General features: G+C 40.2%; 1 protein-coding gene across 5 annotated transcripts in view; it reads left to right on the plus strand.

Moving 5' to 3' along the window:
• LOC140482861 (muscarinic acetylcholine receptor M3-like) overlaps positions 1-19,611 on the plus strand; it is a 664,163-nt gene extending 644,552 nt beyond the window's left edge. For 4 of the 5 annotated variants that reach the window (XM_072580567.1, XM_072580569.1, XM_072580568.1 and 1 more), the window contains 2 exons: positions 12,513-12,653; positions 15,916-19,611. In XM_072580567.1, coding sequence (XP_072436668.1) covers positions 15,935-17,728 — 1,794 coding nt within the window. In that variant the 5' untranslated portion in view covers positions 12,513-12,653; positions 15,916-15,934 and the 3' untranslated portion in view covers positions 17,729-19,611. The remainder of the gene's footprint in view (positions 1-12,512; positions 12,654-15,915) is intronic. The other variant, XM_072580570.1, reaches the window with a different exon arrangement.
• The last annotated feature ends 5,350 nt before the right edge of the window (positions 19,612-24,961 follow it).

Genomic DNA, 24,961 nt, shown 5'->3' on the forward strand with positions numbered 1-24,961 from the left:
TTATCATTTAAATTGTGCTCCCTTGTTCCTTAGATGGCAATAATCATTTTTTCAAGTAGGTGTATACACTTGAAAAGCATCCTTCAGTGCATTTTCACCATGCATTCCGTCATGTCAGTTACTTCAGATGTAGCAAACACTTCTGTGTGATTGCATTAGTATTCCAAGATCATGCCACACATTCTTGACTTTCAGGTGACTGTCTTGAAAGATTAAAGGTGTGGGATGGGAGGAGGATCATGTGATTCCTCCATATGTGGTGGCCATGTCATTCAATTCAGTTCACTTAAAAAAAAACTTGATAGGTTAAGGACACAAATAACTCCAAAAGAAAACTATCAATTCATTAATTTCCTGTCAATTCATTAATTTAATCAACTCTTTCCTTTCACTGGAGATTTTCTATTTAATTGCACGAAGGTGAGTTACCCATTCCCAGTGTGTCACTTTTACCCTGTTACTATTAGTTTCTTCTCAGTCGAACATCCCAATAATTATCATTCTATCCGATTCACGAGCTCTAAAGAAATTTACTGTCCTGTTTAAATAGAAAGCATGTCTTTATCATATCTTTAAAACAGAAATAAAGCATTAATGAGTGAATATAAATATGACCAAATTCTGTTTGTTCTTTGTTCGAAAAAATGCATAGTTTTCTTAAAATTAATTGGCTCAATTATGCATGACATTTCTTTCTTTTGTTTTCCCAAATTCTGATATGGCAGTAACAGACTTGAGGCTTTCTTTTGTGTACCGCCTCAGCAGTGTCATGGGATGTCATTTCAAGCAATCTTTCCCACTTTTTAATGCACATTAAAAGCATCTACTCTGTCTCCATTGGCTGTTGTTTCGAATTAAAATTAAACAAACAAATATATTTCTCTGCTTGAATCTCAGTTAAGTTTCCTGATGCCTGCTTGAAATAACAACCTGTATCAAATTATTTTATCAATTGAACTTTCAGAATCAATTCTGTCCAGGCTTGGTGGTTTTGAACATTGCATTTATATTGGAGACTTAAGTGATTGAAGTCATTTCAAGGTTTTCCCTTTCTCAAAGACTTTTGTCTTGGAAAGGCTCTCGCTGTGCCCTTGAATCCTCTTTTAAAATCACCCCCAAAAAAATTCAGTTCGGCTTTGGAGGAAGCCACATTGTGAACCTATGCACAAATATATCTGTTAATTCTGAAACCTAAAATGTAGTCCTGTCAAAAATCATATGTCTAGCCAGACAGAAGATGTGCAGAGAGATTTAAAAACTCTCAATAGATGGAGTGAACTCTCTACTGCTCTGAGAAGGCGCAGGGTTTAATTCACCAGGTGATGTCATTGTCACAGTCTGTTTTTAGGTCCTTTTCATTTGTATCTCTGATTTACATTTTTTGTTTCTCCTGGAAACTAAAAAAAGGAATCAATTTGGATGTCTGCCAGGTTTTCACTTATTTGTATGCTTTGAGAACAGGTTTTCTACAGCACAGATTTTTAAAAAATTAGTATTGAAAAGTAAAGTTGACACCTTTTGTGAACCTTTGTCTAAACATTTGATTTCTTCCACAAATCAATTCTGAATTTTTGAATTAGCATACAGTATTCTCTTTTACCAAAGGTTTGATCTGAAGATAAGGTATGCTCTCTAAGAGTAGACAATAGACAATAGACAATAGGTGCAGGAGTAGACCATTCTGCCCTTCGAGTCAGCACCACCATTCATTATGATCATGGTTGATCGTCCTCAATCAGTATCCTGTTCCTGCCTTATCCACATAACCTTTGATTCCACTATCCTTAAGAGCTCTATCCAACTCTTTCTTGAAAGTATCCAGAGACTTGGCCCCCACAGCCTTCTGAGGCAGAGCATTCCATACACCCACCACTCTCTGGGTGAAGAAGTTTCTCCTCAACTCTGTTCTAAGTGGCCTACCCCTTATTTTTAAATTGTGTCCTCTAGTTCGGGACTCACCCATCAGCGGAAACATGCTTCCTGCCTCCAGTGTGTCCAATCCTTTAATAATCTTATACGTCTCAATCAGATCCCCTCTCAGCCTTCTAAATTCAAGCATATACAAGCCCAGTCGCTCCAATCTTTCAGCGTAAGTAGTCCCACCATCCCGGGAATTGACCTCGTGAACCTACGCTGCACTCCCTCAATAGCCAGAATGTCTTTCCTCAAATTTGGAGACCAAAACTGCACACAATATTCCAGGTGTGGTCTCACCAGGGCACTGTACAGCTGCAGAAGGACCTATTTGCTTCTATACTCAATTCCTCTTGTTATGACGGCCAGCATGCTATTAGTTTTCTTCGCTGCCTGCTGTACCTGCATGCTTGCTTTCATTGACTGATGTACGAGAACACCTAGATCTCTTGGTACTGCCCCTTTACCTAACTTGACTCCATTTAGGTAGTAATCTGCCTTCCTGTTCTTGCCACCAAAGTGGATAACCACACATTTATCCACATTAAACTGCATCTGCCATGCATCCGTCCACTCACCTAGCCTGTCCAGGTCACCCTGTGTTCTCCTAACATCCTCCTCACATTTCACCCTGCCACCCAGTTTTGTGTCATCAGCAAATTTGCTAATAATACTTTTAATACCTTCATCTATATCATTAATGTACATTGTAAAAGGCTGTGGTCCCAGCACTGATCCCTGCGGCACACCACTGGTCACCGCCTGGTATTCCGAAAGGGAGCTGTTTATCACTACTCTTTGTTTCCTGTCAGCCAACCAATTTTCAATCCAAGTCAGTATTTTGCCTCAATACTATGTGCCCTAATTTTGCTCACTAACCTCCTATGTGGTACTTTATCAAAGGCTTTCTGAAAGTCCAGGTACACTACATCCACTGGATCTCCCTTGTCCATCTTCAGAGTTACATCCTCAAAAAATTCCAGAAGATTAGTCAAGCATGATTTCCCCTTTATAAATCCATGCTGACTCTGACCTATCCTGTTACTGCTATCCAGTACACTTCACCTTTCACTGGAGACCCCTCTAACCACATGAGGGTATATGAATATTTGTAGATTTGTGCTGGAACAGTGCTGGAGGGTCTCTGGGGGGGATCCTGAAGAAGGGTCACTGGACCCGAAATGTTAACTCTGCTTTCTCTCCACAGATATTGCCTGACCTGCTGAGTTTCTCCAGCTATTTCTGTTTTTGTTCCTGGGTACCTTGCCCACCTTTGATTCATGGAATGGTAGGATTAACGTATGAGGAGAGGTTGAATTGGTTGGGATTGTATTTGCTGGTGTTCAGAAGAATGAGATGGGGCAGGGAGTAATGTCATAGAAATATCTAAAACTCTAACAGGATTAGAACAGGGTAAATGCGGGAAGGATGTTCTTGATGACAAGTAAGTGTGGAACCAGGAGTCACAGTCTAAGGATGTGCGTTAAACCATTTAGGATTGACATGTGGGGACATTTCTTTTCCCAGTGAGTGGTGAGCCTGTTGAATCCGCTACCATAGAAAACAGTCAATACCAAAATATTGTGTGTTTTCAAGAATGAGTTGGATATAGCACTAAAGTGATCAAAGGGTATGGGAGAAAAGCAGGAACAGCTTTAGATGATCAGCCATGATCTTACCGAATGGTGGAGTAGGCCTGAAGGGGCAGGTGACCTATTCCTGCTCCCGTTTTCTCTGTCTCTATATATTTTCAGTCTTTAGCCAACTCTAACCCAACGTCATTGTACTCCAACTTTGCCTCATTAGATTGGAAAGGTAGAGCAAAGGGCTGAGCATTTTCAATAGTGCCCCCCACCCATATCAGCTGGAATTGTTTGCACTGTTCCAGGATGTTCAAGACCTCCTGGCCTCTTTTCTGAGATAACTGTCACATCTGTCTCCTTGTTTGCCGACTTCTGCCAGGCTTTTTCTTTGTTATTGGTGATTCCAAATGTATTCAACTTGATGGCAAGCAACCCTTGTCTTGAACACCGTCAAGACTCGTGTGAGCATTTTGCAAAGTCTGGGCAGGGATCTCGGATAATGGTTAGTGTTAGGTTGTAAATTCTATGTGATTGTTCATGACTTGTGTGCATAGGAGGGAGAGGAGGTAGGAAGCAGACATTCTCTTCTTGTCAGGCTCTTCCACATCCTAAAGCTATTGCAATGGAAACAGTCAATGTGGAGGCCCCTTCTATGCACAGGGTTCTTTTGAGATCCAGACATCTGGCATTACATCTACATTAATATTTCCTGAACTCCTGCAAAGCTTATTACAAACCTGTCCCCAGGCTGTGTTAGCCCAATGGATCAACTTTCAGAGCACTGTTTTGCAGTCGTGCATACCCACTGTCCTATTGACTGATGGCTGGAGTCTTTTCAATAAGAGGCTGTCTGTGAGATATAGGTTCAATGGAGAGAAAATTGAATCAATGTGGATGGAAATTAAAAATAGTAAGGGGAAAAAAGTCAATGATAGGCGTAGTCTATCGGCCACCAAATAATATCATGGTGGGGCAGGCAATAAATCAAAGAAATAACCAATGTACGTAAAATTGGTACAGCAATTATCCTTTGCGATTTTAATCTACAAGTTGATTGGTCAAACCAAGTCGGCCAAGGCAACCTTTAGGAGGAGTTTATAGAATGTATCCACAACAGTTGCCTCGAACAATGTGTGATGGAACCTACTAGGGAGAAAGCTATTCTACATCTAGTGAACAGGCAGCTGGGAGGATCTGTTTGAAATCCTCACTCTCTAACTCTGAGTGTTCACTTCTAAACATTTCCTATTTCAGCACAAGCAGAAGGATATCATAACTCAAACGCTTTGTGATTCCCAGTTCTTCCCTGAAGGCCCTAGTCTTGGCTAGTGACGGGATCAATGTATGCTTCTGAACTCTTCTTTAATCGCAGTGGGAGTTCCATCCTAACTTCTATCTTGCTCAGTTTTCCCTAAAGCTCTTGTGACTATGCAGGCAGGCCTTGTTTGGCTATTCAGGAGAGGCACAGCAGAAGGATGCTTGTTTCTCAGTTTGTATTAAAGCCTCTGGTCCTATTAACAAGAAAAGAAGTCATGACTGCATTTTTGTAACTCGGAGCCGTCGAGAAGTTTATAAGTTTGGCAATTCAAGGGATAAGGTCTGCCTCTGGGGAAGCAATGCTTGTTTGTCAAATAATTCTCTCAGAGCACGCCTTAAATTCCAAATGAAAAGAAACAAAAGAACTGCAGAACCTGAAACAAAATCAGAAATTGCCGGAAAACTCAGCCAGTCTGGCAGCGTCAGTGGAGAGACAGCAGAGTTTTGGGTCTGGTGACTCTTCTTCAACCTTTGAATCATGTCACTCCCATTCTGAATCTCACATTCACTGGGCATAATTCAGTGTCTAATTTCAAATTTTCTCTCTGTTTTTGTGGCATGACATGATTCAATCTCCCATTTTAATTGAGTGTATAGGCTGTCAATTTTCTTTTGTAACCTTGTAACTCATTCCCTAGACTCCTTGTATTTTCTGTTTAGCTGCATGGCACACACATGGGCACTATGGGCCAATTTATTCCAGACTTTCTTTCCTCTTCACCTTACCCTTCTGAACGTCCTGAGAAAGTCTATTTAAAGTAGGCTCATAATCTCCATCTCAGTTTTCCTACTCCAGAACTCCAACAGTTAAACTTTCCAGCAACCACTGTCCAGCACCATGGCAAAGCCATTGATTAAAGTGTGAGTTACTCAACACACATTTAGTTGCTATCTAATACTGCTGCTTCCCAGTTTCTTAAGATAAAGCCTCAACTTAGAACATAGTTCATAGAACGTTACAGCGCAGTACAGGCCCTTCGGCCCTCAATGTTGCGCCGCCCTGTCATACTAATCTAAAGCCCATCCCTCCTACACTATTCCATGTATGTCCATATGCCTGTCCAATGACGACTTAAATGCACTTAAACTTGGCGAATCTACTACCATTGCAGGCAAAGCATTCCATACCCTTACTACTCTCTGAGTAAAGAAACTACCTCAGACATCTGCCTTATACCTATCTCCCCTCATTTTAAAGTTGTTTCCCCTCATGTTTGCTGTCCCCATACTTGGAAAAAGGCTCTCCCTGTCCACCCTATCTAACCCTCTGATTAGCTTGTATGTCTCAAACTTCTGTGAATCCCACTCCTGACAACGCTGTTGATTCTCGGGTGTTCACGATCACAGGCCCCTGATACAGGCAGTCCCAGATTTGTAGCAGTTTCCTGATAGTTGATTGAATTTGTTAAAATGCAGCCATTTAGATGTGTACTTTAGATAATTAGGCAAAGAAAGGAAACTCATGGCCTGTGACAGATGAGAAAGCTTCACTGATCATGAAACTGTCCTGTCAGATGGAAAAGTATGGACAGTGCATTTGCAACTCTTACTGTCTTCTGAATCATAGAATCTCTATAGTGCAGAAGCAGGCCAATCAGCCCATCAACTCCCTACTGACCTTTGAAGAGCATCCCACCAAGACCTACCCCCTTCACCCTATCCCTGTAACCCTGCATTTCCTATGGCTAATCCACACAGGTTTAAGGGGGAACCATGACTTTCAACAAACCCAAAAGGTGACAAGGCAGACATCTCATTGGAATGATACACATTGGTCCTCACAGAGAAAATCAATACAGGGATCTTACTTGTGGGTGAGGTCCCAGCTGCCCACATTAAACCCAGCCATTGTGACTAGACTTGAAGTTTTACAACTAGCTTTGGTGATTTCTACAACGGAAAAAGGGCCATGCTAGTTTTTCTTAATGGAGAACTGAGAAATTCCACAACTTATTACTTTAAGAGAACAAAGGAATAAGTCCTCACTGATATTTGTCAAGCAGTTCTGCAACTTAGAAATGCAGCTAATATTCTCACAGGATTTTGTGCAATATTCCACATACACAGTGCTGATTCAGGCAATGCAAATACCAGCGACTGTTTTTATTCTCTAGTCTTACTGACATGGCTGATATAAGTAAGGCATGTTAAATAGCTTTGTTTCATCAGTCTTGGCAGACAGATTAGCCTTGCCACATTCTCTAAATGGCTTAGATTTTTCTGATGGTGTCAGAATAGCATGTAGAATTGACACCCAGTGTCACCTGCCATCTACCCAAACTTATATTGGGTCTCTGAGTTCAGATGGAAAGATAAACTTCAACCACATACTATGCATACATATCGCAACAGGTGTTCCTGCCTCTGGCTGCTTTATATGTAAAGGAAGGAAAGAATAGAAATACTTACATTTGTATAGTGTCACTTTTAATCTCAAGAAGCCGTCACGCACCATTGAAGTGCAGTCAATATTCCAGTATTGGAAAAACAGGACAGCCAAGTTGCAAAGCAAGGTCCTACAAACAACAATCAACTTATAACTGCACAATGGAAGAAAATGAGGGCTACATTCTTGTTACCAATTGAACAGCAATGAGCGTTGTTGCTGGTAACTATAAGAAAGGAGTAGAATGGGATGGGAAATTAAAGCAATAAAGCTTTCCAGCTTTATGAAGTTGCAGAATCACCATTTCTATCCTAAACTGATCACAGACTTGCAGCCCTGCTGCCGGGCTCAGTCTCAGGAAGGGTCACTCAACTGGAAACCCTGATTTCTCTCCATTAGATGCTGTCCAGACCTGCTAAGCTTTTCCAGCAATTTTTGTTTTTGTATCAGTCTCCCACATGTCATTCTAGAAATATGGGACAAAATGTGTTCCTTAAGGGTTACAAAACAGGTATAGTAATGAACAATGCCTTCACATAGGACAGTTGGTCATGCTGACTGGATAAGAAGTCATGAAGCAAACTTGTTTATGTGATGTATAACAGCCAGGATAAATTTTGGAGGTACAGTACAGCTAGAGCAGAGTTCTTTGCCACAACTTCCCAGTAAACCTACACCGACACATGGAAATTTCCTTTACAAAAAAGAATGAATGCAAGTCTGAAAAGGATGTGCAAGAGCAGCCAGGGGAGAAATTATAATCTCTGTTTTGTTTCAAGTTTGATGCAGAAATGTGATTGCAATGCTTAGGGTTAAGTCAGCAGGATTTGTTAGATTCAAATTAGATCAGTGCATGTCAGGACCAGTTTGGGAGAAACAAAGTGATATTTAAATCCCATTTCTCCAGCAAATTGCAGGCCAGTACTTCAGGAGATGTGAGATGGACAAGAATCAATATTTGTATGTGAAAGCGCTTAAAAGATTTACAGGAAAATCAGTTCAGAAATGAAAATTTGTTAATCTGGTTAACAGTTTGATATTGGGCATTCAATGGGGCAACTAAAGGACACAATATAAGAAATAATATCCTAACATACTTATTGACATGGGATGAGATGAAATGCAGTGCTGGAGGGTGGAGGTTCAGAAATTATGACAGAAATTTTCCAGCTACAGTTGTCAATGCTGTGCTTTTTAACACTGGAGCCTGACTCAAAAAGCTTCACACAGGAGTATTTACAGCACTTGTGTGGGTGGTTGCCCTTCATCTGCATTATTGATGGTTCTCTTAAGTTTGGAAACCCAAGAAAACTTGTGATTTTCCAGCATTTCTAAAGCTCATCTGTTTAATTTACAGAGGACATGTAGGCAAAGCCTCCACTAATATTTATTCTTGCTGTACAGTAGCACTTTGCATCATTTATCTTGGCAGTAGAGTGTGCAATTTATTAATTACAAAGCATATGCAAGCTGGATTGTAAATTTTGTTTTCATTAATCTTACAACCTACAAACATTGGGACTCTTTCAGATCTAATTGGAATCAACCAGGTGGTACATCCAGATTTGGGTGTAGGACCATTTGGCGCAGCCATTTTGGCGCGAGCGATTCGGCGCGGCCTGTTTGGCGCAGCCCATTTTGCCACTGACCCATTTAGCTGCAGAACTATTTCAGCGCAGCTCATATTTATTCCTTTTCAGGCTTAGTTAAAAGCATTAATGAAAGCAGTAAAAATAAAAATAATGTTTATCCTCTTTAGTAAAAATGTTAAAAATAAAAAAAAAGAAATAAGGTAAATACTAAAAATCTAAAATATGACATTTATTCAAAATTATGGGCAATCCCTCATAAATACTCAACATCATTTCTCTCACTAAATCGTCTTACGAGTGTTTGTAATTTGAGTTTTGCAAATGTCCTTCCTCTCACATCTCCAAAATTTTGTTATCTTATCAGCCGCATATCTATGAAATATGTATATACAGCCGTCGTATGAGCACTTTTCCTTTCCACATTTTGACAACAAAATTGTTGATGGTATTTTAATGGGTTATATTTTATTTTAATAATAGCTACAAACTACTGATTAACTATAAACTATTGGAAACCGTATATCTGCGCCAAAACAGTTCTGCGCCTAAATGGGTCTGCAGCAAAATGGGCTGCGCCAAACAGGCTGCGCCAAATTGCTCGCGCCAAAATGGCTGGGCTGAGTGGTCCCACTCCATCCAGATTTCTACGGATTTGCATTGAATTCATTCTTTTTTCTCTTTTCAGCTCTCTTAAAGTGACAGGAGTAAAATAATAGCTTTGTAAATATTTTGTTCATCAACTGATTCTGTGCTTTAAGGATTTATTTCGAAATTAATTACGTTCTTCATATATTCTATCACCAGCATATTTTATGTCTTTCTACTACATCGATTGGACAGACACAAAATACCATACATCATTCTGCATACCAACTCCAGTAATTAAAATCTGCCTGGAAACAAACATGTCAGAATAAAAGGCCACATTTAACAGAGAATCAGTATTTTAATTGCCTGCATCACTGAACAGATGGGATCCAGCTAGGTCTCCCTGCACTTAATGACAGAGCACAAAGGGACATGGTATCAGAGCTTACAGTAAGTGTGCTGACTTCCAGCTGCTGTCAATTTCAGAGGACTGGAGATTAGTTGTAGTGGCAATTACACTGAATGTCAACCGCAGACCTTTCAAGGGCACCTTGTCCAATGCTGGGCTCATGATATATAGTTAATACTTCAGTGCAAATTTGCAAGCGGAGCTACAGTTGTCAATGCTGTGCTTTTTAACACTGGAACCTGACTCAAAAAGCTTCACACAGGAGTATTTACAGCACTTGTGTGGGTGGTTGCCCTTCAGCTGCATTATTGATGGCGGCTGCACATAGATCTTAGAAGATTATTACAAGACACATTCATTGTTCATGATATCTGAGCAGAAGTTAAGGTCAGCTCGTATGCTTTACCTGCCATCAATTCCTGAGGTGAATATCCTGCAATTCACACACAAAATAACAACCAGACCTTGCATTATCTTTTGTGCTGTCCTTTACAAGAGAGTCAACTGTTAGATTTCTGGGCACTAAGGCAATGGAGGGTATGAGATAGGGCAGGAAAATGGAGTTGATGGAGAAGGTCTGCAAGGTTTTGTTTGAATGTCAGAGCAAGTTCATTGGGCTGTGTGCTCTGGTCCTGAGCTTATTATTTTCTTATGATCTTCAGAGAAAGGAAACACAATACGACTTATTGATTTGATGAGTTTGACCAAAGTGTGGGTTTTGAATTAAATTTTAATGTAATTGGATTTCATTACCAATAACTTTTGGGAGTGTCAAATGAAGAAGAGTTCAGCATCTTGGGCCAATGCTTTTGGAGTTCCAATGAATAAGCGATTACCTTAGTTACACTAAGATTCTATGGCGGCTTGTCAGGGTGGATGTTGACTGAATGTTTCTGCTTGTGGGCAATCCAGAACAAGGGCACGCAATTTAAAAACAAGGCCCCCCATTTAAGACAATGATGAAGAGGAATTTCTTCTCTTATAGCATTGCTGATCTTTGGACTTCTCTTCCCATGGAGCAGTAGAAGCTGGGGCATTGGACGTACCCAAGGTTGAGCTAGACAGTCTTTGGTCTCCAAGATAATCAAGGGTGATGGCAGGCAAGAAGGCAAATATGGCCACAGTCACATCAAATGCACCTTATGTCAAATGCATCATTTTAAAAACTGGAGCAGATCAAAAAGCCAAGTGAGCTACCCCTGTTCCTATTGCTTATGATCTTATTGATGTCAAGTTTTTGTTTTTGAACATCTTGGAACATTTTACAACATTACGAGTACTATATAAATGTATATTGTTGTTGGAATGAGCTATTGATGTTGCCAATATTGCTTCTGACTTATTGCCCCATTTGGAAGGTGTGAATTGGAAATTTACCCCTCAACTTTGTGAGAGATTTTTTTTAACAAACTCACTTCAATTTTTTTTCAGAGCGGAGCTTTGTAGAGGGAGTAGATGTAACTTTCAGGTTTATATATGTTAATAAATTACTGGAGAATTATACAGCCTAATCCAAAAAAATTAAAACCCTGACATACGCTAACCTATATCAATGATCCAGTCTGATTCCTCCTGAGATCTATTTCCCTCTCTTGACAAAAATGATTTAATCACAGGAATGCCTGTACCATTACAATATTTGAGAAGCCACGCTCCTCAATCACTCCCTGTTCATGGTTATGCTAAACGTACACCATATATTGAAATCATGCAGAAACAAATGTCAGAAAATGAGAAACTGAAATTTATGCTCAAATAAATTGATGTGGGAAAAATAAACTCAGAAGGTCACAGTCAAATAAATTGTGGGTTCCTATTTGTTCAGCCATCGAGAAACCTGTAAATTATTGAATCCTATTGTCTACCCTTTCACAACATGCTTAAGAATTTTCTTGAAGCCAGAGTCAACATAATTGTTATATTCCGTAGGGAGCTCCATAATAGGAGATTGTTGCATGTTCCATAATATAGACTTGAAGTACTACTTCAAGCATAAGTTGGCAGTCTGCCTGCAGGACAGTATAAAAGGCTGCCATCAATGGGAATGTGTATACTGTGAAAAGAAACTGCATGTGTCATGCACTAGAAGACCCCACTTTTGTTTATGTGCATAAGCTATAAGTCAGTTCATACTGTTCAGTTATTTTGAAATATTCCTTGTGAGAATTGCACCTAGTTTCCTCAGTCCTCTCAGTCTCCTCACTTATTTTATAGCGGATGCTTACTCGGGTGGGTGGTTAGGATAATTTCATAAGCTGTTTGGAGCAGTGTAGTGCTGCAGTGACCTGGAACTCCAAGCTGTTCTACAGACAGAAAGACACAATTCCCCAGACAGAGATCTTCAAATGCTGCTGCAGGGTCCACTTCATTCCTCCATCACACTGCCTGGAACTTTTTATAGAACCCAAGCATGGTTACAACACAGAAGAAGGCCACTCAGCTCATCATGTCCATGCCAGCCCTCTGCTCATTTCCCAGCTTTGCCCAAGGTCCTTCTCATTTTCAGCATTTCCAATTATCGAATATTGTTTGGAAAGCTAGAATTAGATTTAGCTCCACCAAACATCCAGGTAATATATGCTGGATAATAATTACTCACTGTGTGACAGAACTATTCCTCATATTGTCCTGGGATCTTTTATCAATCATTTTATTAACAGTGCCTCCTTGTTGCTAGCTTTCCACTAACAGGATCAGTTTTTCTCTCTCTCTAATCCATCTAGAACTCTCAAGGTCTGCATCACTTCCTCTGAACCCTGAACAGACACAGAGCATGCTGGAGAAATTCAGAAGGTCCGTCAGCATCTGTGGAGAGAAACCGAGTTAATATTCTTGGTTCAGTATAACTTTTCTTCAGGGTTCAGGTACATAATTCTTTGAAGTTTGCATCACAGGTAGACAGGGTGGTTAAGGAGGTGTTTGGCCCACTTGCCTTCATTGCTCAGATCATTGAGCATAGGAGTTGGGATGCCATGTTGAGGTTGTACAGGATGTTGGTGAAGCCTCTTCCAGTTCTGGTCGCCCTGTTATAAGAAGGATATTATGAAGCTAGAGAAGGTTCAGAAAAGATTCACCGGGATGTTGCCAGGAATGGGAGGGTTTGATTTATAACCGGAGGCTGGATAAGCTGGGATGGGTTTTCATTAGAGCATATGAGTTAATGGGTGACCTAATGGAAGTTTATAAAATCATGAGGGGAATACATAAAATGAATGGCAGGTGTCTTTTTTTCCCTGGGATGGGGGATTTCAAGACTAAGGGGCATATTTTTAAGGTGAAAGGAGAAAAATTTTAAAAAGACATGAGGGGAAACGTTTTTACGCAGTGAGTGGTTTGTGTGTGGAATGAACTTCCAGAGGAAGTGGCGGATACGGGTACAGTTGCAACATTTAAAAGATGTTTGGATAAGCACATGGATAAGAAATGTTTGGAAGGGTAAGGGCCAAGCGCAGGCAGGTGGGACTACTTTAGTGTGGGATTATGGTCAGCATGGACTGGTTGAAAGAAAGGGTCTGTTTCCATGCTGTATGGCTCTATGACTCTATAACTGAACTCTATTCTTCCAAGTTCTGACTTCTTCAGAAGAAGAGTCACATCAAGCTTACAATGTTAACTTTGTGTTTTTTCTCCACAGATGCTGCTAGATCTGCTGAGTTTCTTCAGCATTCTTTCTGTTTGTTTCAAATTCTCAGCACCCTCAGTACTATTTATCCCTAAGGAGAAGAACCCAAGCTGCTCTACTCTATCCGCACACCTCAAGTCTCTCAATCTTGGAACCATTCTCATCAATCATTTCTCCAAATGTTTCTAAATGTTTTTACATTACTTCAAAGTTCAGTTCTCAGCATTGGACACAATACTCCAATTGAAGTCAAACCAGTATTTTATAAATGGTCATGATAATGCCCTTGTTTTTAGTGTGTAATGTCTCTGAACCCTGGATGCCAAATGCCTTTTTGACCATTAGTTCAATCGCAGTCACCTTCAACAACTTATGCATGTTGAACCCCCAGTCACTATATTCCTGTATCTCTTTTAGAATTGTTGCTTTGACTTCAGATTTTCTTCAGTTATTCTTCCTAACAACATGAATCTCTTCACACTTCTTCGCATTAAGTTGCAGTTATATGTGCCTGCCCATTCATTCAGCCTTCTTTTTTCACTTGAAGTATATCACTACCATCCCAGTTCACAATACTTTCAAGTTTTGTGTCATTTGCAGTTTTTGAAATTGTATCCTATTCACCCAAGTTCATAAGATACTGGAGCAGAATTACGGCATTTGGCCCATTAAGTCCGCTATGCCATTCATTCATGGCTGATATGCTTCTGAACCCATTTTCCTGCCATATCCCTTCAACCCATTACCAATGAAAAATCTGTCTTACTCCTCCTTAAACTTACCCACTGTCCCAGCATCCACTGCATTTTGGGGTAGTGAATTCCACAAACTCACAACCCTTTGGGAGAAGTCATTTCTTCTTAACTCTGTTTTAAATTTGCTACTCTATATCCTAAGACTATGCCCTCTAGTCCTAGAATGCCCCACAAGAGGAAGCTGCCTCTCCTCATCTATTTTACCCATACCTTTTATTATCTCGAATATCTCAATTTGATCTCCTCTCATTCTCTAAATTCCAGAGAAGTCTAGGTCAATGATACATATCAAGGGATGCAATAGTTTTAGTACCATGGGGGAACTGCACCATGTACCTTCCTCCGGTCTGGGTAACAACTGTTCACTGCTACACCCTGTTTCCAGTCACCCTCCAATCCCTGCTGCCACTGCCCACTTTATTCCATGAGCTTTAACTTTCCTTCGAAGCCTTTTATGTTATGTTATGTCAAAGATGGCTTTTTGAAAGTCAATTTATGTTACTTCAATTGCATTGTCTGATCACCCCTCACTTTAATCTCATGAAAAAAATGTCAGCAAATTAGCTGAACATGATTTACCTTTGACAAATTCACATTGGCTTTGATTATCTGATTCTCACTTATCCAACAGTTAATTTTGTCTCAGATTATATTTGAAAGCTTCCCTATCGTTAAACTGATTGGGCTCGCTTATTCTTTTACCCTTTTTAGAACAAAAGTGTAACATTTCCAGTTTCATTAATATCCCTCTGGCACTATTCCAATTTCTAAAGAAGATTGTAAGATTACTGCCTTTGCAGCCTCCTTTTTTCCCTTGTTTCCACTAGCATCCTCAGATACATCCCATGCATATGTGGTGAATAGTTAAATTTAAATACACTAGCACACGGTGCAAAATTCCTGTTTAATTGCAGCAAACATATGTCAGAAGAGCTGGAATATCAAGAAAGAAACTCTTGTCCAATGTTTCATTCCTTTAAAGCGTTGGTGGGTGGCTACTAAATTAATTGCCAATTTATAAACCACCAAACTTAACTTTGGAGAAACACTTATAGAGGCATAGAATTTCACGGCACAGAAGGAGGCTATTTGGCCCACATGTCTGTGTCAGAATTAAAGGATCACCAACATTCTCACCCTGTTAATTTGGAGGAAAAAGTTGTTCATGTAGCACCCCTCCTTCCACAGATCTATGTTGATTCACTGGGAAACAAGCAGGAGACTGGAAGAACACAGCAAGCCAGCTGGCATCAGGCTTGCTGTGTACTTCCAACTTGCTGCTTGTCTACCTTGGATTTCATCTGCATCTGCAGATTTTTTTGTCTTTCCCTCTGGCTCTGATCCACCAGGACAGCCAGAGATGTACATTATTGTCTGCACAACTAAAGCCACATTCTTCAATCATGTTAACGAAGAAACTCCCCACAATCTACATTGAAATTAGCCTGTGGCATTACCTGGGACTTAACATGAGTGTGTGTCTTGTTGTTAAAAGCTTCCATGCATGAGCAAATTTCTCCTCCATGATGTTCTTGAAGGATTCCCCTACTTGTATATATTTTATTTTTGTGGTTTGTTAGAAATGTGAAGGTGACACTGGAAGTGTGACAGAGCATTGTACTGAACAATTGTATATGGCAAAATATAGCAGACATTTCGGCACTGATGCTCGTGGATGAGGCTTTGCTGTTTTTATTCTTTGAATAGAACCAATCTTTATCCTACTTTCTTCTTCTGTTTCTTTTGCAGAATATGCCAGAAAGCCACAATGATCCCTGACTACAACAGCACAGTATCCTCTTTCTTCTTCAATTCCAGCTTCTTATGGAACCGTGATTCACAGGGTGGAGCAGTTCTTGGCAGCAGGCCAGTAGACCGAAGTGCCAATGGCTTGTTCAGATCAGCCGTACTTTCTCCCACCACTTCACTGGAATTGAATGGGTCTGTTCTAAGTAATAGTACAGTTGATCCCCTCGGAGGTCACACTGTTTGGCAAGTTGTTTTAATCGCCTTCTTAACAGGAATACTTTCTTTGGTGACAATAATTGGAAATATTCTGGTTATAGTCGCGTTCAAGGTGAACAAACAATTAAAAACGGTGAATAACTACTTTCTCCTAAGTCTCGCATTTGCAGATGTGATCATTGGAGTGATTTCAATGAACCTGTACACAACGTACATCATAATGGATAGATGGGCTTTAGGAAATGTAGCTTGTGACCTGTGGCTTGCTATTGACTATGTTGCCAGCAATGCCTCTGTCATGAATCTTCTAGTTATAAGCTTTGACAGATACCTATCAATTACTAGGCCACTTACCTACAGAGCTAAACGAACTCCCAAAAGAGCTGGGATAATGATAGGGCTTGCTTGGATTGTTTCATTTGTGCTCTGGGCCCCTGCTATTTTGTTCTGGCAATATTTTGTTGGTGAGAGAACAGTGCCACCCGATGAATGTTTCATACAGTTTTTATCTGAACCAATAATTACTTTTGGTACTGCCATTGCTGCATTTTACTTGCCTGTCACCATCATGACAATTCTGTACTGGAGAATTTACAAGGAAACTGAAAAACGCACCAAAGAACTGGCAGCTCTCCAGGCCTCGACCGCTGACATGGAAACCATCCATTTTGTCCATCAAACGGGCAGCTCCAGGAGCTGCAGCAGCAACGAACTGCAGCGGGCAGAAATGAAAGAGCAAAGGAGGCTCAGGAGGTGCCGCTTTTGGGCAGACTCAAAGACGTGGAAGTCCAGCACCGAGGGGGAGCAAGAGGGAAGCAGCAGCGATAGTTGGAATAACAATGATGGCGGTGGCTCTTTAGATCATTCCGCCTCATCTGACGAGGACGATGTCGTGCCGGAAACGCGAGCTATTTACTCCATCGTGTTAAACCTACCTGGACTGAAGACGGCTGCTAGCCTCTCGAGATCCACGAATGCCAATAACATTGACCTTTGCAGCGATGAACTCGCCAAGGCAGATAATAGTGTAAAGGAAAGGAAGTTCCAGTCGCAGGAGTTCAAGGACCCAGATGAGCAAGGCAACAGCTTTCACCAGCATTTTGCCAAGCTTCCTGTTCAGTCACTGCCATCAATCCATTCCTCAAAGACTTCTCGAGGAATTGCATCTTTAGCAAAATCATCCACTTCTATGTCTCTCAGAGAAGCCACAGTTGCTAAAGCATTTGCTTCCAAAACAAGAACTCAGATTACAAAGCGTAAAAGAATGTCACTTGTAAAAGAAAAGAAGGCTGCGCAGACACTCAGTGCAATTTTGCTTGCCTTTATTATTACGTGGACACCTTACAACATAATGGTACTGGTGAACACATTTTGTGACAAATGCATTCGCGATTCACTGTGGCAACTAGGTTATTGGCTGTGCTACGTCAATAGCACTGTGAATCCCATGTGCTATGCACTGTGCAACAAAACCTTCAGAAACACTTTTAAAATGTTACTGCTGTGTCACTGGGGAAAAAGGAAAAAACGCAGGCAACAGTATCAACCAAAACAAGCTGTTATTTTCCATAAAAGGATCCCATGCGAGGCTTCCTGAAGCTACCTTCATCAGATTGTAATTGTTTCTGTTTGGTATCAATTAACAGCTTTGGTCAAGAGCATACAGGCTATCAGTGTTGTGAGCACATGGCTAAAGTATACGCTGCTTTGTATTATGTGTCGGATGGTGTTTACATGATGTAGACAGCAGTACCAGTATTTAACTAGTGTTGATGTATTTAAATTGTATAATTTTGTCTTTCTGTTCATATAAAGTCCATGTATGCTTTTGCTTAATATTTATTTAACATGAATATACTACTTAAGTCCTTGATGCTATTATCTCATGACAGCAACTATGATACTGGATTTTTCATCCTAAACTGCGAGAGTAAAGTCATAAGCAATCATGTGGGAGTACAGCATTTGAATATTTCTACAAAGAGAGATAACTTGCTCAAGCTTTTCATTTGCACTCATTGGGACAAACACAAGAATGACAAATTTCAATCAATTACAACAGAGAAACAGATGCTGATGGACTGACACTGATTGGCTAAGGCATTGATGTGGTAGGACGTATTGGCTTCCCAGGGTTCTGGGTTCTTCAAAAAAGGCACCAGGAAAAGATACAAGGGCAAGCAATGGAGTCCTTATACAGTAGATCATTGCATCTATTGATAACCATTGACACCCTGATCCTCCTCCTGGTGGTTTTGTTACTTTTGCTATCAGCTAAAATTAAAGTCATTTCACTTTCTCTTTGGAAATACCTCAGTAAATCAGTGTTCACCCTACCAATCAATCAACACTCTTTTCTCCCGTAGGATTAATTGTTTGAAATTTAGCATTCATGGGCTTGTTCTGAAGACCACAAGACCAAATGTTTCAGCAAGTTGTCTTTTCAGCAATAGTCAAGTGTTGCCATCCTCCAATTTTCACAACTGGTTCCTCTCATTATCCCTCACCTCGCACAAAATTACCCTTTCGCACTTCTTGAAGTCGCTTACTGCCCTATGTTTTCAGTGTAGAAAGGGTGTGGATTGGACTGTATAATTAACTTTGAGCTAAGCTCCAATGTGATATAGTTTAGTGGGAAAGAACTGGTTCTGCTAAGAAAAAATATGTTGTCTTCCTCTTCACCCAGACAAAAGTATATTCTCTGTGACCAAAATACTTTCTGCATCAGAGGCCAACCACAACCACAAATGCAAATTAACCCAATAACAATTGGAGTTAGAAATTGAATTTATTCGGTTAAGAAGTCCCCTATTCTCTTCCATCAACCCCCAGACTGCTAACTGTGATTTATCTTTGGTGTAAGAAAACCAAGTTATTGACACTATGATGAAAAAGGTTTGACATGAAACATGTTGAACTTTATGTGGTATCTGTATTCTTTGGTTTAATTCATTTAAAAAGGACAATCGAAAACCAAAGATTACGAGAGAGGATTTTATATGATGCATATCTATTTTAACTCAGATTATGTATTCAAACCAAAAACAAAATATTCTGGGCCTAAATTATTGCCATTGCAGAAGAAAATCAAATTGATGATCAACTTTTAAATATACAGTCTACGTTGAACTCCCCTTTTAACTGAGAGCCATTAACATTATGTGATTCACCTTTAATTTTGGACCCATTATAGTAGTTCCAAGTTCAAGAAGACTTTATAAAAAAAGTAAAAAGAATAAACTTTTTAGTGTTCATACTTAGTGCCGAGCCCAAAAGGATAGTATTGTAAAAAATGATGACTTTTCACATAACTCAGTGTCAACATATAAGAACACTCCATTGTAATTTAACCATCTTTTTGTATGATATTGTAAAATTTAGTAAATGAGACTGCTAGTTTAATTCAGTTCTATAACTTGACATGTCCATTTACATATTGAATGTAATGTTCTATCAACTGGTTTTATAGCGGCAATAAAGTCATGCAAAATTTTATAAAAATCTTTGTACTATTACTGGTGATAGAATAGGGTTTTTTCCTGAACTAGTCAGTTGTACAGGTAACATTAGAGAAAAAAAAATCCACTTCTATTTGAATAAGAATAGAAATAGGGAAAATCAAATAGGCTTGTTTACTGTGAAATCCAATTGCTGAAAACAATCACACCAGGTGGATAACCCTCACCAAGCTCTCTTCATTTGGAACATAGGAGCATGAGTTGGCCATGTATGCTGCAGTTCAATGAAATCATGACTCATTTGAAAATTAACCTTGTCCCATTTTGCTTCATACCCCTTGTTAACAAAACTCCATCAATTTCAGAATGAAAATGAACAATTAATTTAGCGTCAATTGCCAGTTGTGGAAGAGCACTCCAAATTTTTACCACCATTTAGTACAGAATTGTCTCCTAATTTCTCTCATAATTGCAAGAAGAACAGAAAACACGGGAAATATTAAAACATCTGTGAAGAGAGAAACAGAGCTAACATTTCGGGTCAGTGACGCTTTGTCAAAAGCTGAGGATATGTTGAGTATTCCAGCATTTTCTGTTTTTATTTCAGAATTCCATTTCTCGCAGCATTTTGGTTTTGTTTCATTCCTTCGAGTTCTTGTCCTAAATTATAGTCACTAGTCCTAGCCTTATGAAGAAGCAGAAACTGTTCATTTTTATCTACTTTATTTGTTGTTCTTGATAGCTTGAAAACTTGCAAAATTGGTCAGTAAGCAGCTGACAGTCAGACAACATTGAAGTGAGATGAAACAGTGAGTACTTGGAAATTTGCTTCAAAGTGGTTCCAACATGTATGGTTATTTGGATCGAAATTGTGTGCAAGGGTATGGGAAAGAAGCCGGAGATTGGCAATAGATATGATACTTGTTTGAAGAGGCAGTGCAGATATGATGGGCCAAATTGCCTCCATCTGCACCATAACAATTCTGTGATGTGTGGGGAAAAGAGGTGCTTTAAGTAAGATTTATGATGACAGTTAAGCTTGCTGTGTGGCAGTTCAGTGGGGAGAGGGAAGGGGAATTGCTTTATGAGCAGTTACTATTGGAGACTGTGCCTCAGTGTCAGGAATTTTTGAAAGAAGTAAGCTTTTTTAAAACAATCCAATACAAGAAAAAAATAAGTGTATGGGAAATGGTGGAAATTTAAGATTAAGGTATGGCAGGACAGCTTGACTAAGAGGGTTGCCTATCCTTTGGCAAATGAGGATCAACAACACGTGATGTGACCGAGGTATATTTACAGCAAGTCTCACTAGTTTGGTGCTGGAGTGACTGTGTTGCATCGGTGAGGTACAGAACAACATGGGTAGCACATTTGGACAGGAGGTCCAACTGCAAACTAAAGGCATACTGGCAGACTTGGAATGGATGGCTCCCAGGTAGTCGAAGAAAGCCAGGGATGTAGTGCAGTAGTTCCATGGGATTCTACTCACTAATCAGTTTTTGATTCTGCACAGTGATGAAGGTACTGGTTCTTCAGAAGAAATAGCAAGGCCAAGCCTGTGCCATTATGGGCTGCCCAGATATACAAGAAAGAAGTGCTGGCGAAGCTGTTGTGAAATATATGCATAAATCAAGTCCTTGTGGGGCTGAAGCATGACATCCAGCACCTTGGACTCTATGTCCTCTGGTCATTTGCACCAGAATTCCATGAGCCTTTTTAATTATGTTCTGTTGATCCCTAAAGATGTTGGAAATGGTTTATTTTAATCAAAGTATGTCCTTGTTTAGTTTCTGCTCAGAGAATGTTGCAACGCTATTAGGCAGGAACTGTGGAGCACAGATTGGGAACAGATGTTCTCAGGGAAATGCATGACAGAAATGTGGAGGTTGTTTAGGGAGCAGTTGCTACAAGTGCTGGACAGGTTTGTCCCACTGAGGCAAGGAAGGGATGGGAGGGTGAAGAAATCTTGGATGACAAAAGATGTGGAACATCTAGTCATGAGGAAGAAGGAAACTTACTTAAGATTGAGGAAGCAAGGATCTGACAGGGCTCTACAGGGTTACAAGGTAGCCAGGAACAAACTGAAGAATGGACTTAAAAGAGATAGAAGAAGGCATGGAAAATCTTTAGCAGGTAGGATTAAGAAAAATCCCAAGGCATTCTCACTTATGTGAGGAACAAGAGGATGGTCAAAGTGGGAGTAGGCCAATCAGGAATAGTGGAGGGAACTTGGTCCTGGAGTCGGAGGAGATAGAGAAGGTCCTTAATGAATACTTTGTTTCAATATTCACCAATGAGAGGGACCTTGTCGTTTGTGAGGACAGTGTGAAACAGGCTGATATGCTCAAGCAGGTGGATGTTAAGAAGGAGGATGAGCTGAAAACATGAGAATAAACGAGTCCCCTGGGCCAGACAGGATATACCAAAGTTTACAATGGTAAGCAAGAGAAGAGATTGCTGCACCTTTGGTGATGATCTTTGCATCCTCACTGACAATGGAGTAGTACCAGATGATTGGAGGGTGGCAAATGTTATTCCCTTGCTCAAGAAAGGGAATAGGAATAATACTGGGTATTACAGACCAGTCAGTCTTACGTCTGTGGTGGGCAAATTATTGGAGATGATTCTGAGAGACAGGATTTATGATTATTTGGAAAAGCATAGTTTGATTAGAGATAATCAGCATGGCTTTGTGAGGGGCAGGTCATACCTCACAAGCCTTATTAAATTCTTTGAGAATGTGACAAAACACATTGATGAAGATAGATCAGTGGATGTGTTATATATGGATTTTAACAAAGCATTTGATAAGGTTCCCATGGTAGGCTCATTAAGAAAGTAAGGAGGCATGGAATACAGGGAAATATGGCTGTCTAGACAGAGAATTGGCTGGCCCATAGAAGACAGAGGGCAGTAGCAGACGGAAAGTATTCAGCCTGGAGCTTGGAGATCAATGGTGTGCTGTAGGGGTCTGTTCTGGGACCTCTGCTCTTTGTGATTTTATAAATGATTTGGATGAGAAAGTATGAGGGTAGGTTAGTAAGTTTGTCACATGCACATACATTGGTGGAGTTATGCCTCATGTGGAGGGTTGTTGTACATTGCAACATGACATTGACAGGATGCAGAGCTAGGCTAGAAGTGGTAGATGGAGTGCAACTTGGAAAAGTACGAAATGATTCATTTTGGAAGGTCAAATTTGAATGCAGATTATATGATTAAAGGCAGGATTCTTGGCAGTGTGGAGGAAAGGAGAGACCCTGGGGTCCAAGTCCATAAATCCCTCAAAGTTGCTACCTTAATTGATAGGGCTGTTAGGAAGGCATATGGTGTGTTAGCTTTCATTAGCTGGAGGATTGAGTTTAAGAGCAATGAGGTTATGCTGCAGCTCTATAAAGCCCTGGTTAGATCACACTTGGAATATTGTGTTCAGTTCTGGTCGCCTCATTTCAGAAGGATTTTGGAGTTTTAGAGAGGGTGCAGAGGAGATTTACCAGGATGCTGCCTGGACTGGAGGGCATATCTTTTGAAGCAAGGTTGAGGGAGCTAAGGCTTTTCTCATTGGAGCAAAGAAGGATGAGAGGTGGCTTGATAGAGGTGCACAAGATGATGAGGTGCACAGACAGAGTGGATAACCAGAGATTTTTTCCCATGGCGGAAATGGCTATCATAAGGAGGCTTAATTTTGAGGTGATTGGAGGAAGGTTTAGGGAGATGTCAGAGGTAAGTTCTTTACAGAGTGGTGAGTGCACAGAATGCACTGCCAGCGGTGACAGTAGAATCAGATACATTAGTGATATTTAAGCGACTCTTGGATAGGCACATGGATATTAGTAAAATGAAGGGTATGTAGGTTAATTTGATTTTAGAGTAGGATAAAAGGTTGGCACAATATCAAGTAACGAAGGGCCTGTACTGTGCTGTTCTATGTTCTATATTCTATGAATGGTGTTAAGAAATCAGCATTGACAATAGCCCGGCACCAGTAATGTAACGGCAACAAATCATGTTCATGGAGATGCCAATGGGTTTGAGAGTCTCAGCCGCTCTTTGACTCATGCGGCAGGTCCAGCTGCATCCATGCAGCTTCAGCATTGTCGTTCCAGCTCAGTAACCATTTTTATTTTAGTTTTGGTTGCCTGGGGCCTCCTCCTGTGGGAGGCCAGGGCCCTGTTTATCTCCATCCCCACTTCGTCTCAGATGGCGGTGTCAGAAGACAAGCCAGATCGCCATCAGTCAGTGTCCAGCATTGGAGGGTACACAGGACCCACACAGCATGACTATCTCCAGGTCTCAGAGGCAGCACATATGGAAGCAACATCACCGGTGGTAACAGAATTGGAGCACATTGTCAAGACCCCAGGGAAAACAATGTTGGATGGCAGCAACTGGAGGAGCAGGGATTGCAAAGTCTACCTAGAGGGAAAGATGAACTTGTGGAGCTGTTTCGGCCTCAGTAATATCAATTTAGTGTTAATTTATTCAGTATTTTACCATTTGTACAATTTATTCAGTAACTTATTCTGTAATCCAAGATGGCGTCAGATGTGGTGACATTTTTAACATTTCACTGTACCTACGTACAAGTGACAATATTAGATAAATCCAAAGGGAATGGCGTATTCCCTGCGGCATTCTGGTGGGTGGGGAGAGCTTTCATTCATGGTTATTTGGAACAAGATTGGCGAGTTGCCACAGTGCGCCTCGCAAAACCTAGCAACACATCCTGATACTATTATACATCTGGGACTTTTATTATGACACATTCTCTGTTCCTAAGCTGGTAATGTTTTACAGCTGTCTTTTAAGAAAGTCACTGTCTAATATACAGTTGACAATAACATTTTGGGTTCAAGGTAATACAAGCTAGGATTGCCAGCTATCAATGACACATCCTCTGACCAATTTTGCCCCTCAAAAGCATCATCACTATTGGTCTGTTTTTCAGCCATCCACTTGATGCCTTCCTCACTGATATTTCTCAATCTCTGCACTACTTATAACTCTACTCGCATGTATTCATCCTTCAGTTAAAATATCCTTGTCCTGAAATAATTGTTATTTTACTTGTGCACCAAAGAGATTTCAGTAAAGCAATTAAATAAGTTGTTAATGGAAACAAATGAAGACAAATTCAGACATGGGATTTGACATTAACTTATATACCTAGCCCCAGTAGAAAGCAATGTTCTTTTCCATATTGGGAAGTACTAATTTTCCAAAAACCATGTATTTTATATTTACTTCATTTGTCTTCATTTGTTTCCATTACATAGTATTTACACATTACATAGTAATGTGTGTTAAATCTCAGTTAAGAAGCTTTTAAAGTAATGGATCTTGGCATTAAACTTCCCTTATATTGGAAATGT

Source organism: Chiloscyllium punctatum, chromosome 11 (genome assembly GCF_047496795.1).
Source record: "Chiloscyllium punctatum isolate Juve2018m chromosome 11, sChiPun1.3, whole genome shotgun sequence".
In the NCBI taxonomy this organism is placed as follows: domain Eukaryota; kingdom Metazoa; phylum Chordata; class Chondrichthyes; order Orectolobiformes; family Hemiscylliidae; genus Chiloscyllium; species Chiloscyllium punctatum.